Source organism: Linepithema humile, chromosome 1 (assembly GCF_040581485.1).
Source record: "Linepithema humile isolate Giens D197 chromosome 1, Lhum_UNIL_v1.0, whole genome shotgun sequence".
NCBI lineage: Eukaryota > Metazoa > Arthropoda > Insecta > Hymenoptera > Formicidae > Linepithema > Linepithema humile.
Window position 1 is genome coordinate 40,993,943 of NC_090128.1, and position 14,671 is coordinate 41,008,613.

Here is a 14,671-nt window from a genome sequence, read left to right on the forward strand (position 1 = left end):
TGGATTTAAGATAGCTATGCAAACGCTATTTATGTCAGCTACGTGACTAAGAATATTTTCAAATAAGCAAAATTTAGCATATGAATCACACAGCAATAGCAATAGGTCTAACAATAGATGCGGTTATAAATGGGAACGGAAATACATATTGACTGTTAGCGCACTATAATAGACGAATTCTTGTTTAAATATTACTCACGATGTTTGACGAGCAGTCTCGGAATGGGGTCCTGCGGCCAAGCCGCATTTTGCACGACATATAAGCTGATCAGAGTCAAAATCTGCAGCGGTGCGGTCATCCTGGAAACAAATGGCCCTGCAGGATGTCCGGATAAATCAACGGTAACTTTCATGCTTCATCATCGCCGCTACCGATCGTCATTCCTGTAATCATGTAATAGCAACCTGTTAGTCTATGCGTCGCAAAGCTCGCGCATATTATTCTAATAAAATACCTACATACATCTGCATCAGTAAGACAGAAATGTATTAATATTAATTTTCTATAATTTCGCGTGTATTATTCGATACTTGTTGAAGATTCGCGGTAAAACCGTTGATCGCTAGTGACGTCGAAATTTCAGATTATTACGAGAAACAGGCAATTAGAGATATGTACAAACTAGAAGTGTTAACTTTATACTTACTTAAGATTTTATCGATCTATTTCGCGCAATAATACAGAGATAACTGCAAACGTCGACAGACACAACAATGTATATAAATTTCGGATAGCTATTGATTGAAAAGTGGGAGAGGGGGCACATTAGCGCTGGTGTGCGTGTGTAGATGGCTGGATGAGAGTGTGTGTGACGTCAATAAACTGCGGTAGAAAGAGAGTTGGAAAAACTATCGCAAATACATGTGCTGAAGAAAGTCATTGGAGAAATATAATATTGAAAATCGATAAAAGACATAATTTTAAGACAAAGCAGAAATAATAATATACAGCGAGTATAAACGAGTTTAGAATTATAACGAAAACGTGATTAATTAGACAAACAATGTTATCCAAACAACTATAAAACATTCCTACGTTTATGATTCCATTAAAGACATAATTGCAAAATTAAATATTTAAAATCATAATTGTTCTTAATTTTTAAGTTTCTAACATATTAGTAGTTTTTAATTTAACGTTTAGAAGATAGATACTCTGAAAATTTTAAAGAAAGATTTACACAATAAGAGGGGACACATTAGCGTTGGTATACGTGTATAGATGAATACGTGAGAGAGTGTGTGTGAGATGTAAATAAACCGCGGTAGAGAGAGATGGAAAAACTAACGCAAATATATAATATTATGCTGGCGGAAGCCGTTACTTGGAGAAATATAATATTGAGAATCGATAACGAACATATGATTTTAAGACAAAGCAGAAGCGATAATACACAGCGCGAGAATAAAATTCTTGCGTACTTCAAAAACAGAGCGTTCTCCAACGCTAACAGGTTAATCACGACTCATTAGATTATAAAATATTTTAACAGAGTTTGTTCTTTCAACAGTAAAGCGCTTTTTATTGCATTTATTTCACGATTATTGTTTAGTAACATTATTAACGTATTATCGCGCGAGTGCGCCCAAGAGAATATATTACTTTGAGAAAATTGGATTCGCTCGTGTATGCACAATGTTCCGTGTGTACCAGTACTCCAAATTGAACGCATGTATTCTTTGCGGAACGGCGGAAAAAAGAAGAATAGAAAGGAACAGGTCCTTTGTCCCCTTTTCGCCCAGAACTTATATATGCATATCTTCTTGTAGAAGAAAACTACTACTTGGAATAAGTAAAGGAAAGCACGAGGAAGGATAAAAGGCTAACGAAGGAACGGTGGGCGACCACCGACTGCAACGACGACGATGAAGAAGACGACGATGTTATGCATTATGCAGAGAGGTCGCCAGCTCGAGTTTCTATTTGTCCTGGAGCCGTGTACTGCCGTCTACTACCTCGAATACGTTCAAGATTAACGTAGTATCGAATATGTATATTCACGTACATACAAGGTGTTCGTAAAACACATAGTCGCATTTCCGTGGCGTATCGGGACTGAAAAACCCTACTGTCAACATGTATGCATTATGTATCCAAAACGTCTCGCTAACACATTTCGATCACTGACAAGGTTCTCCGCAAGACAAACCAAATTTTAACGCATTTTACGTTAAATTGGATCCACAAAAAGGCAAAAAATGACCAATTTCACTCTTTCATTAACGAAGCGAAAGCATCGAATTACGACAAGTGCAACAATAAATGCTCCCGGATTTCCAATCGAACGAACGAATTTAATGATAGAAATTTAACCTCATATTTTCTGAACACCCCGTGTATAAAGGAAGCCCTTGTAAATGTCTGAAGCGAAATTATCATTCCGCGCTACGCGCAACGCTCGTTTTTCTTCGATTTTACAAATTCACCAAAGTAAACGAAGCAGAGTCCTAATATTCAGTCGCCGCGACGGTTAAATCCCAATTTACTCGAGCGAATTTGTAAGCATCGCAATACTGATTCAAGAGCGTTATAATCAGAACCGACAATAATTGCGTATAATGCTATTAAAATATTAATTAATCTCGGCCGTGTTCAATCGCTTTCCAGTGCGACAATGCGCCGCATTGTTACTTAACATCTGGCGGACAGAGTCATAAATTCATGATCGTCTCGCAGCAGCTGCGCGCCCGAGCGATCTAATAAAATCAGATCATGAATCACGATCCGGCGAAGTCGGGGGAAAAAAAGAAGTGTTACGCCGCGGATCCGTCGTGTTTGCCGTGATGTTTGCAAGAGCAAGAGCACGCCTCGCTAGGCGTGGCTCGCCCTACTTTCGTGAGATACGAGAGACGAGTTGCAGATCGAGAGAGTCACTTCCCTGCAGCGTCTCGTCGCAGCGGCCGTCGCTTTCCGATTCCACGAGTGCCGCGCGCACCGAAAATGAGACTTTCTCTTACATTAGACGGAGCGCGAGCTCCATTGCGCGTTTACACAAACAACGGGAAAGCACTCCGTTCGATCGGCGGATGCTCTCTCGATGTGGAGAAAAAGATCTAATTTTCTACATCCCATACGCGGCTCCGCGATGGTGGATTGCAAACGTGGAAACGTGGAGGGACGACTACGTGATTATAACTCTAATTTCGGAACTTGAGATTATCATATTCATCGCGAAGCAGAAGCGGTACTCCTCTCTCTCTCTCTCTCTCTCTCTCTCTCTCTCTCTCTCTCTCTCTCTCTCTCTCTCTCTCTCTCTCTCTCTCTCTCTCTCTCTCTCTCTCTCTCTCTCTCTCTCTCTCTCTCTCTCTCTCTCTCTCTCTCTCTCTCTCTCTCTCTCTCTCTCTCTCTCTCTCTCTCTCTCTCTCTCTCTCTCTCTCTCTCTCTCTCTCTCTCTCTCTCTCTCTCTCTCTCTCTCTCTCTCTCTCTCTCTCTCTCTCTCTCTCTCTCTCTCTCTCTCTCTCTCTCTCTCTCTCTCTCTCTCTCTCTCTCTCTCTCTCTCTCTCTCTCTCTCTCTCTCTCTCTCTCTCTCTCTCTCTCTCTCTCTCTCTCTCTCTCTCTCTCTCTCTCTCTCTCTCTCTCTCTCTCTCTCTCTCTCTCTCTCTCTCTCTCTCTCTCTCTCTCTCTCTCTCTCTCTCTCTCTCTCTCTCTCTCTCTCTCTCTCTCTCTCTCTCTCTCTCTCTCTCTCTCTCTCTCTCTCTCTCTCTCTCTCTCTCTCTCTCTCTCTCTCTCTCTCTCTCTCTCTCTCTCTCTCTCTCTCTCTCTCTCTCTCTCTCTCTCTCTCTCTCTCTCTCTCTCTCTCTCTCTCTCTCTCTCTCTCTCTCTCTCTCTCTCTCTCTCTCTCTCTCTCTCTCTCTCTCTCTCTCTCTCTCTCTCTCTCTCTCTCTCTCTCTCTCTCTCTCTCTCTCTCTCTCTCTCTCTCTCTCTCTCTCTCTCTCTCTCTCTCTCTCTCTCTCTCTCTCTCTCTCTCTCTCTCTCTCTCTCTCTCTCTCTCTCTCTCTCTCTCTCTCTCTCTCTCTCTCTCTCTCTCTCTCTCTCTCTCTCTCTCTCTCTCTCTCTCTCTCTCTCTCTCTCTCTCTCTCTCTCTCTCTCTCTCTCTCTCTCTCTCTCTCTCTCTCTCTCTCTCTCTCTCTCTCTCTCTCTCTCTCTCTCTCTCTCTCTCTCTCTCTCTCTCTCTCTCTCTCTCTCTCTCTCTCTCTCTCTCTCTCTCTCTCTCTCTCTCTCTCTCTCTCTCTCTCTCTCTCTCTCTCTCTCTCTCTCTCTCTCTCTCTCTCTCTCTCTCTCTCTCTCTCTCTCTCTCTCTCTCTCTCTCTCTCTCTCTCTCTCTCTCTCTCTCTCTCTCTCTCTCTCTCTCTCTCTCTCTCTCTCTCTCTCTCTCTCTCTCTCTCTCTCTCTCTCTCTCTCTCTCTCTCTCTCTCTCTCTCAGGACATAAATTTACTCGAATTTGTGGGTTATGTATATATTTCAGTTGATAGAAGAAAATGTGATAGAAATTACGTATTTTTCACTTTGAAAAACAAGAAATTGCAATGACGCTTAATGCTTTTGCAGAGCTACTAACTAATGTTTTTGTTGTATCTTTATATCACTTACATATTTTTTAGTCCTATTTTATGTAGAAAAATCGAGAGCTAATAAATATCGTTAGTCGAAGAATGCGAATGTACTTGGAATGTTTATGCAAATAACATAATAGAACGCCCGCATAATAAAAACCATTTGACCTTCTTCTTAGCTTTGTTATAAAAAATCCAAGGCAAGACGCTGTCAACGCTGAGACGCATTATTCTAATATTCAACTATTGAATAGATTGAATAATTTAACATGATTTAAAATGTTATTCCATTATTTATGCTTCCATAAATTTTCATAAAAAAATATACAACAATTTCCATCAACTGATACCATTGTTCCACAACTGTTTATTCCTTCATTTAATTATTATAATTGTTGTAATTTATTTAATTATTATATCATATTATGCTCTTGACAACAACATAATTTACGAAGTACTTGGGTACACGGGTAAACATATCTAACTTTCGCAGGTAGATAATTATTGTAAACAGCTATGGTATTGATAAACATCAGAATATAATCACTACTCAGTCACACAATTATTTACTAAATAATCTCGCAAACCTCGTAGCGGTGTACATCGATTTGTGGTAATCCCGCGCTCGGAGCTTAATCGCACAATTTACCGTTCCGTTTTTCTGTTAATTACCAGAAATGACAAATGAAATGGAAGCGCAAAAGCGCAATTGTCAGACCTTTTAAAACCGCCACGTGAGCGGAACGTCAAATTTTTAAGCAAGTCGTGTCTCTCCGTGAGAAGGTAAATAAAGAAATATCGAAGATTTACGAGATGGCACCCAAAAAAAAAAAAAAAAAAAAACAGAAAATGCACGCCTTGAAAACGAACGAGAGACGCGCGAAACGGAGAGGAACGGTGGAAAAGCAAGCCAGCACGGGGCGTAGTCTCTCGTGGGTAAAACTTTAACTAACACACTGCTAGAAAGGGAGAACGTGAGCGCTCTGCAACTGCTGTGTTGCTGCCGCTGCTGCTGTTGCAGCAAGAGCCCGGGTCTAATTATCCATGCGCTTTGTGCGTGTACTGGCTCCAACAAGAGCAACGGCAATGGCACAAATGGCGGTACGAACGTGATTGCTCGGACGTAGATAGCTCCAGCGCGATTGCTCTACGTTCAACGAGCCGGCGATCAAAGTAAAAACATTGTGTGCGTTACGCCAAGTCATGCCGCGCCGCGCCGCGCCGCGCCGCGCCGAGCCCATCGTCGTCTTCTTGCACGCACCGCGTGATTTTTAACTGGAAATCCTAACTGAAAATTCGAGCTGAAATCCTGAAGGATTCCTCGGTGCGTTTGTCTGTTTGTTTGTTTGTTGCTGCAACAAAGGCATGTACTCACGCAGTCGTCATCGTTCATCTCTTTCGGCCGAATGTTCCGAAACATGCTCGATATATGCGGTGACACGCTTTACCGAAAACTAAAATAACTCTTGATTTTTTTATTTGCAGAAATATTTGCGCCATTGAACGTCGATATCAAAATATAAGAGATTTTTAAGAATATAAGAGTTAAAGTTCTTATCAGATAATATTCTTACAGTAACTATTAAATATTTTTTATCAATATTGCATTTCATAAACCGTATTGAATTTGGAATATTAGCCGTTATATACATAACTATTTAATATAAGAAAAAGTAGAATATGCATAATAACTGCTTGGTTTTCTAATTTTGTAAAGTAAATATTTAATAACAATACGTATAATTATTTCTAAAAAACTTTATTTATTAAAAGAGAGGAAAAATTTTTTTGAAAAAATCCATTTATTAATAAAACTGAAAAAATATATTTATTTAAAAGAGAGGAAGATTTATTAAAATAATATTCTTGTATTTAAATTTACGTTAATGAATCTCTCGTTAATGAATATCATTAATGAATAAATAGAAATGTTAAAAGATAAATAGTTCTTCAATTGTGTCCGATAAAACAAAGAATAGAATTCCAATGATTTGCGCTTGAAAAATCCAAAGAAATTACAAAATACTCTTTAAACTATTTTAAATAAACTTACAATTAGTAAAATATTTCATGTTAAAACTTCTAAAATTATAAAGAGTTTACGACGTTTATTTAATTTTCAGTTTAAAGAAAGAATACTTCAGTTTTCAGCAAAAAATTTTTGTCACTAGAAACACTTATATTACTTGGTACATTTTCTTTTCTCTCTCATCTTAGCGTATCATTCTCGTCTGCTCGATATATGCCATAATCCCGATGTGTTTCTTAACCCAAGCCTAGTTTTCTCAGTTTTCTGCTTTTGAGCGAATTTTCACGTTCGCAGAAATTGCTACTTCTGATTTGGACGAGTCGTTGAAAGAGTAGAAAAGTTTCCCCTCATTCTCATATTCCACGCTAAAAGGATAGAGAGACATTGTAAATGCCAGTAGAGGAGAATGGACCCGAACGTATATTCGACGTCGAATGCAGATAATAATCTACATAAAGTTAATTCTCGCGTGACCAGGATTCCAAGATGTAGTCAAATTCTGTTAAATTCGTATTGGTATTCTGCCAAATGCAAATAGCTCTTAAACTGTAACTTCTGGATCAGCTCTAATTTGATTTCCCGAAATACCAAACTGTTTGAATTTTTTTCAGACACAACAATGTTGCAGAGTACCCATAAAAACCTTTTTTTTTTTTTTTTTTTTTTTTTTCAACAAATCTAAAGTTCGACAAATCTATATAGTTCTTTAAATAGAAGATAAAGCTAATAAGACATTTTTAATAATCTAACAATGAAAGAAATCTTCCATCTAGGAGAAGAGTATTTAGTGATATCATCTAGAGCTCAGCCATCTTTATCATGAGAAAGCAAGCTTTTTATAGAGCTGTTTTAACGACCGCTTTATTGGCTTCATCTCAAGCCACCGTAAACAGTTACGTAACTTATGGTATCCTCTGTATTGTGGTTTTTCCTACTTTAATTTACACATAACGTCTCGTAAAAAATGTAAAGTATATTATATCAGCGTATAACCGCACATTTCATTCAAATTTTTATAGCATTCATTCAGTTCCCAAAAGTTAAAAATTTTAAAGCTGCAAAGTGTAATTACACCATCGGTGAAATTTTCGCTAAAGAAGATAGCCTCAAATTCATCGGGGAACGCGTAACATTGTTTAAGGAGCATTAATGAGCAGAGTGTACTCATGTACTATCAATCCATCCTAATTAAACTTCAAGTTAAATTTCAGCGAAAATAAAGCCGAATCAAAATTAACGGAAAGATGTAATTTCAATAATCTACTTTTAATAATAAATTTCACACACACACACACACACACACACACACACACACACACACACACACACACACACAGTAAAGAACATTACAGTATTCAATAATAATCACTTCCCGTACTTAATTTTCCATTTTAATTATACTGCAAGATTCGACCGTCCCAATTACATGAAAAGATTCCTGGTCAAAGCTCACTTTTGCAAAAGTGTCTTAAATATAATATATTTTTAAATCTTATTTCACATTTCGATCTTTCTATGCATTTCGTATATGCTGACTGTGACCTCTTCGGCGCAACCCGCAAAGCATTAAACCGATATCATCAGCTATTGTGCACCTTATACGCTTGGATGTGCATAAATTCGAATCCACTATCGACCCGGAGTCTGTTTGCCTCTTGTCCATCTAAGAAAAGAGCAGTTAATTTATCTTTCATTGTAATATTCTCGTTCCACATTTGCATTTTTATTTCGATATCTCTCATAATTTTCGATCATTTTTAATCGCTCGATGCATTTTTCAATTGTTTAAACTTAATTGACAAATACGTTTGTAACTGTTTTATCTCTAATTTTATCTCACAGAAAAAGTTTTTTCTCGCTTCAAATCCCATTCGAACCTGCAAATTGTGAAATGAAAAACAGAAGGAAAAAGATAGAGAGGGAAGTAGGGTGGGAGGAGATAAGTCTAGTAGTTGAAAGACGGCAAAAGGAAGCAAAAGATATCCGCGACAGAGCGGATGAATGAGACTACCACTGGTCTTTGAGCCGGCAGGTAGGCAATGATTAATAAGTAACGTCGATCTCGTTCAAAGTGCGGCACGATGGAAGGGCATTCCTTTCCATTTCGGAGCTCTTGCAGTAACAACCACGCGCAAATAGAATATTTCGAGAAATAAATGAGTCGTAATTATTCTAAGAAAACAGTGAATCTAGAACAGCAAATAATTTTCGTAAAAAATATTCTTTACTTCTTGCCGAAAAGTATTGAATTAAACCGTCTTTCAGGAAAAAAGCTACGTCTATCACAAAATTAAAAATGTATGTACTAATTATTCCCAATTCAGCAGAATACTACGTACACATTTAGTCAAGAGTTTGGTGATTCAGATGTAATATATTTTCCTAAAATAAAGAGACTGTAAGATTAATGCAAAGCTGATTCGCTATGAGCAAATTCCTGTTCTATAATTTAAAATTAAATCAAAAATAAAATGATTCATTAATACTAAATGGTATGAAATTTTGTAATAAGCGGATATTTTTCGATGATGCTAATTTGATCATAAAATATTTGATTATTTTAATATTTTAAAACTATCGTCTCTTTTACTAAAATAAAAAAATATATTAAATATTACACAAAATATTTTTGCACGAGGCATTTCTATAAAATTTAACGTCCTAGACATCTGAAACTCAAGTGAGTAAAGAGGATTTTATAATTCACTACCTGTCTTTTCGAGTTAATGTTCTAAAGTTACTTGAAAGTCTATTTTAATGGTGATAAAGGAAAACAGTTTGCATTTCACAGTCCATAGCATGTTACCGTAAAATTTTGTGGTAGATTTTAAACCCGACAAGTTTGGTCTCGCATGAATTGTTAACTTCTTCGTTTCACCGCGATATTGTTTACGCTCCAGAGACGTTTGATTTCTCCGTTTCAAATACCTTCTGGACTTTGAAATCTAGGTTCGCGGCAATTTTGAGTAATATAAAGTTTATCGTTCGTTGCACTTCTTGCAGAAATACCGCGACATTTGGTATGAAGTTCTCAAACTAGAACGAAGGAACTGCAGGAACATCTAAAAATCGATAATCTAATAATCGAGAAAGCTTAAGTGTATTCGCAGCTTATGCGATACATGTATTGTATAACAAATTATTTTTGCATCTTGCTTCATATTTTAGTATTCGTACTTATATTATTTTTATATTTTATATCGTGCAAATCCTGCATTTCTCTTTCAACATTATACACAAGATTATAAACTTTTTAATAACGAGAAACTACAAAATATATTTCGACAAGCGATCTACCTTGTAAACTGTGAGATGTTTATGAACGTACTAAGCGCAGTAATTTGGTAGATTCATTTTCAACGCAAAAGCATACTTAAAATTGGCTTTACAACTTATAAGAGATTGTATCTCGTGTTCTGATTCGTGTTCTAAATATTTCTGTCATTAATTTCTCACTAAGGTAATTTAAATTTATTCGGGATTAAAATTATTCATTTTCCAATAGTGGTTTATTACTTCATGGCGCCGATTACAAGATTATTGCAAAAATTATTACAAAAATACATAGTCATAAGAAATAAAATAATAATTTTAAATCTTTTTATAAAAATATGAAAAAATATATTTAGTGTAAAACAAAAAATAATACTTTAATATAAATATTTATTAAAAAATAATTGAATGAATAATTGTAAAATATATTAATATAAAATGAGAAAAATTTTCTTAAAAATAAATAGGAGAAAAACATTCCACATCTTTTTGTGTAATTTCTCTCAAGTCACAAAGTTATTTATATTCATGTTCTTCCGTATTTCACTGTTTCTGATAAATTTACACAAATTCACCAAATTCCTTCGAGTAATTTTTAATGAATCTCAGTATAGAACTTCTCCCAACGGAAGTTATAGTTACGAGCAAGGTTAATAATGTGTTAGCCGATACGTCTATGATACTTCACATCCCGGAACTGCACATTAATATTGTATTACTCAATTGTAGCAGCGTAAATTTCCGGAATTACATTGTGTGCAGACTTTTTATTATAAAATGTGACGTTAAGTATCGGTAAAATTAAAGTATAAAGCTATGAAATAAAATATAGCTATAAGTATGTCATATTATGCACCTTTTGAATGACATTGCAGATAATTATCTTTATTCCTCTTCTTGTGATATAATAATTTTTAGAAAATCGGTTCTGCATTTCCGCCAAGTATTCGCTTTAATAAATGCATATGATCATGAAATTAATAATCAAGATGTAAATGTACCAATGATAAAATGTATACAAACAACTTCAAAACCCATTGCAGCATAATGAATTGCTCTGTAATTTGATAAACCTCTTACATTTAATAATAACCGCGCAGAAAAGGCTTGACCCAATTTTCAAGATTTATTTTTCCAACAAGAGTGGATGCCAAGTCTAAAACGACAAATAATTCAGTAACTATCAAATAATTATAAATTGTTCTCAAAAGAAGATTTATTTGCAAGATTTCATGTAGAAAACGTTGCAATGCCTTTGATACCCGTTGTATTTTTTATACAAAAATCTAATAAAATAATTTATTTATATGTATACCATTTTAGATATTTACGTGCTTTTAAAGATCTCAGTGTAATAAATATAGTAATAATGATTAAAAAATATGTGTCGATGAATTACATCATCAAATATATCTAGAAATCTAGAAATACGAATAAATGGTTCAAAAAATGGTTTCCAAATTGAATAGATCGAACAAATTTCCATGTCGTAAATCGGCACGCGATATATGTGGAAAAACGTGTACGCGCATACCGATCTCGCGGATAAATGACTACACCGATTGGCACTCACGTTTTCGCGCGCGCGAAACGCACAATGAATTCGAGGTGTCGCGCCGAAGTGTGCTTCGAAATCGGAGGGAGGTTACAGAGTCACCAGAGCATCGCAGCACTGACGAGACCGAGGACCCAAATGCAATGGTAACTTGGGGCAACGGCAAAGTCAGGAATGCGAGTTGAAGGAGAAGTGGTCGTGAGCGGTCTCGTGGCGGGCGATTTAAAGCAACTCCGACCAGAGCCAACTCACGTGAATGAATATTCAGAAGCGTGCGAGAACTGTGGAGAACGTGGTCTTCGTCCCCGGGTGACCTCCCGTGGAAACGGCCAGGTGAAATGGTCCAAATCACGAGGAATATTCAGATTTTGCCCTAATCACTAGGCGAATAGTTCTTACGTATACATATACGTGTGCGATCGCGACTACGACCGTGTGAGATAGATATGTCAGCGGGAAAATCGCGGTTTGCTGATAAAGTCTTCACGAGGATGCAGCTACCCGCTTGAAACCGATGGCACTCGTTTTTACAAACACGTGTTAACAATCGACAATAGTTTCACATTTTGTACGTGTAAATCTCTCATTCGACATTACATTTAGATCTCAAAAATATGAGATTCGTTATTGAATAATTAGAAAATTATATTCTCTAAAATAGCACTCTTAAGGGGTCATCTAAAATCGATCATGGATAAAACTGAGCGGCGGAAACGGTATTTTAAGAAAACAATATCAATGCTGATATAGAAAATAGAAAGACGTCAATTTTCACAAAAGAAAGATGGTTTTTATTTCGCAGAAATAGAATTATCTCCAACAACAATTATTAGCATACATTCTCTTGAAAACTTCATAATTTTTACTTTAACATTAATTTTAAAATCAACGCTGCAAAATGTTAGTTTATGCTTTAAATGTAACACTTCATACACACAAAGTTAATAGCATTATAGAGCGACCGTGTCTTTTATCTTCTAAATGGTTGGTTGTTAAAGTTTTTATTTTTGTTTGAATTTTAGTGGTTCTGTTGGGTACCTCAAATGAACATTTGTTTCATCAAAACTACACATCGCTGTCATGAAGGTGGAAAAAATTCCAATTACCACGGAAAATGGTGTATAGCTTTATATTAGGGAAGCAGAACACCGCAAGCTTTATTTAATGCGTTGCAAAAATAAATTATAAATACAATATAGATATTAAAAATAATTTATGACTGAAATATATGATATTTTGGTCGATAATTTTATCAATAGACAATTCAAGATTACAGCTTATAGCGTCTGAGCAAACATCTGGTTAGTCTACTCGTTTAACCCCTACTAAACACACATCGAAGAGAGATCCTCCGGTAATCTTGCACTATAATAATACCGTAGTCTCTAATTATATATTCGTAAACTACAGTTGTATATTACTGAAGGTATTACACAAATATCAGATTACGTAGAGGCTTAAATACTCGATCTGATAATTGTTACCCGACTGTATACGTACGACACGCATCAATCCCAGCGAATAATCGCACACGGCTATGTTATTTCAGAGTTCGAGAACTTGTAATAATTACAACACACATAGGCAATAGGTCAATTTACTTAACGCGGCCAAAGTATGCGCACCGCACTTTCCAAATGGAATCGTAAACCGCGCAGTATCGCTTTCATATCCTCCTTTATATGCATAACAAATATCGCTAACCGCTTCGCAATAATTTCGCTCGGCTTTCAAATATATATACGCGTACGCGCGGCGAATATTCCCCGAGCACCTGCAAGCGACGATCTCGCCGCGAGTTGTTGGAGTCGTTACCGCCGCTTAAATAATCCCCGTGTGCGTCCGTGGGCGGTTTTACAGCCCCGCGTCGTTTTCGCTCGTCGTTAGGACTCGCCCGCGATGGAGGCGCCAAGTATAGCTGCAGGCTACCGCGGGCGTTGCAACTCGAGCCGTAAGGGCTGCAGCTCGGATTGCAAAGCTACGGTTGGTTAGAACGTGCGCGGGACAAAATACGACGGTGCCCAGGTCTACGTGCGAAACGGTTCCTTCTATCTTACGTTACGCGAAGAGGCCCTATCCTCCTCTATGCGGGAAAACGTTCGGGCTTACACGGTGCATGGACTTTATGGAGATTTGCGTACACAATAATGTTCGCGGAGTTCCGGGCGGATAAACCGACGCGTTGCAACACTAATAAAGAATATTATTATATGTATATTCTATGCGGAATTTTATGTATTAATTTCGAATATAATTATTAAATCGTATGAATAAATTTCAATAATAAAGTAATTTTATATATTTCAATATTATTGATTTTCTAACTTACAACTTTCATCATTGTTAACGATTTTATAATGTACAATATTATTAACTTCGCTATATTGTGACATTTACTTCTCTATCATATTTCCACATATTTATAAAAAAAAATCTGCGGCAATATATAGAAGCAAGTAATTTCGAATGTAATTATTAAATCGTATAAATGAATCGAAATCTTTCAACATTATTGATTTTGTAACTTATATCTCTCATAATTATTAATGACTTTATGTACAATATATTATTAACTTCACTATATTGACATTTATCTTCCTATCATATCTCCACACATTTATAAAAAACCTGCGGTAATGGTCTTGATTGATTCTGAAGGTGTTCCAAATAGTATTTATGTCAAGGAAGAAAAATAAGAAAGAAAAAAAGTAAGATCATTAAAACTGCTAGGTGATATTGCGCATGCAATAAAAACGAGCGGACACACCTGGAGCGCGCAAAAAACCAGAGGTACCGAAATTTCGTGCAGGGCGAACTGCACACCAGGGAAATTGCCGGGTATAATGGACGAATGATAATTTAGTACGCGTACGTATGATGAATGAGAACGACCGAAATTCTCTCATTTCTAAAATTCCACACGTGAAAAATTAATCATCGCATCTGAGAGGTCATCGAACACATCGTGCGGTCTTTTTATCGGACACCGATAGCGCGTCAAATATCCCTCATATCGCGAGTAATTCGCGAGAGTGAGCGCTTCGCGAGAGACGTAACGCTCTTGATTTTTCGCCCCGCGGGACTGACTCGATTCACCGGTGCAGAAGCATCGCGGAATACCGTGTGTTCACGGAGAGCTGCACGAGAGCGTGGAGAGAACAAGCTCTATATGGCGTGGGTCCATTTGCGGGCCGCCGGTAATTTCCTCGGGGAAGAATCCCGACTGTATACGAACAGAAGCACCGTTTGCTCGCGCGAT

At 37.0% G+C, this 14,671-nt stretch overlaps 1 protein-coding gene across 5 annotated transcripts in view; it reads right to left on the minus strand.

Annotated features, from left to right (window-relative positions):
* Positions 1–14,671, minus strand: part of LOC105670446 (semaphorin-1A-like) — a 213,091-nt gene that overhangs the window by 166,939 nt on the left and 31,481 nt on the right. For 4 of the 5 annotated variants that reach the window (XR_010891135.1, XM_067358755.1, XM_067358763.1 and 1 more), the window contains exon 2: positions 200–384. Coding sequence is in view for 4 of the 5 variants with exons in the window: in XM_067358755.1 (XP_067214856.1) it covers positions 200–353 (154 nt within the window). In the remaining variant the exon portion in view is untranslated. Of the gene's footprint in view, positions 1–199; positions 385–647; positions 725–14,671 lie in introns of those variants that run through there. The other variant, XM_067358758.1, reaches the window with a different exon arrangement.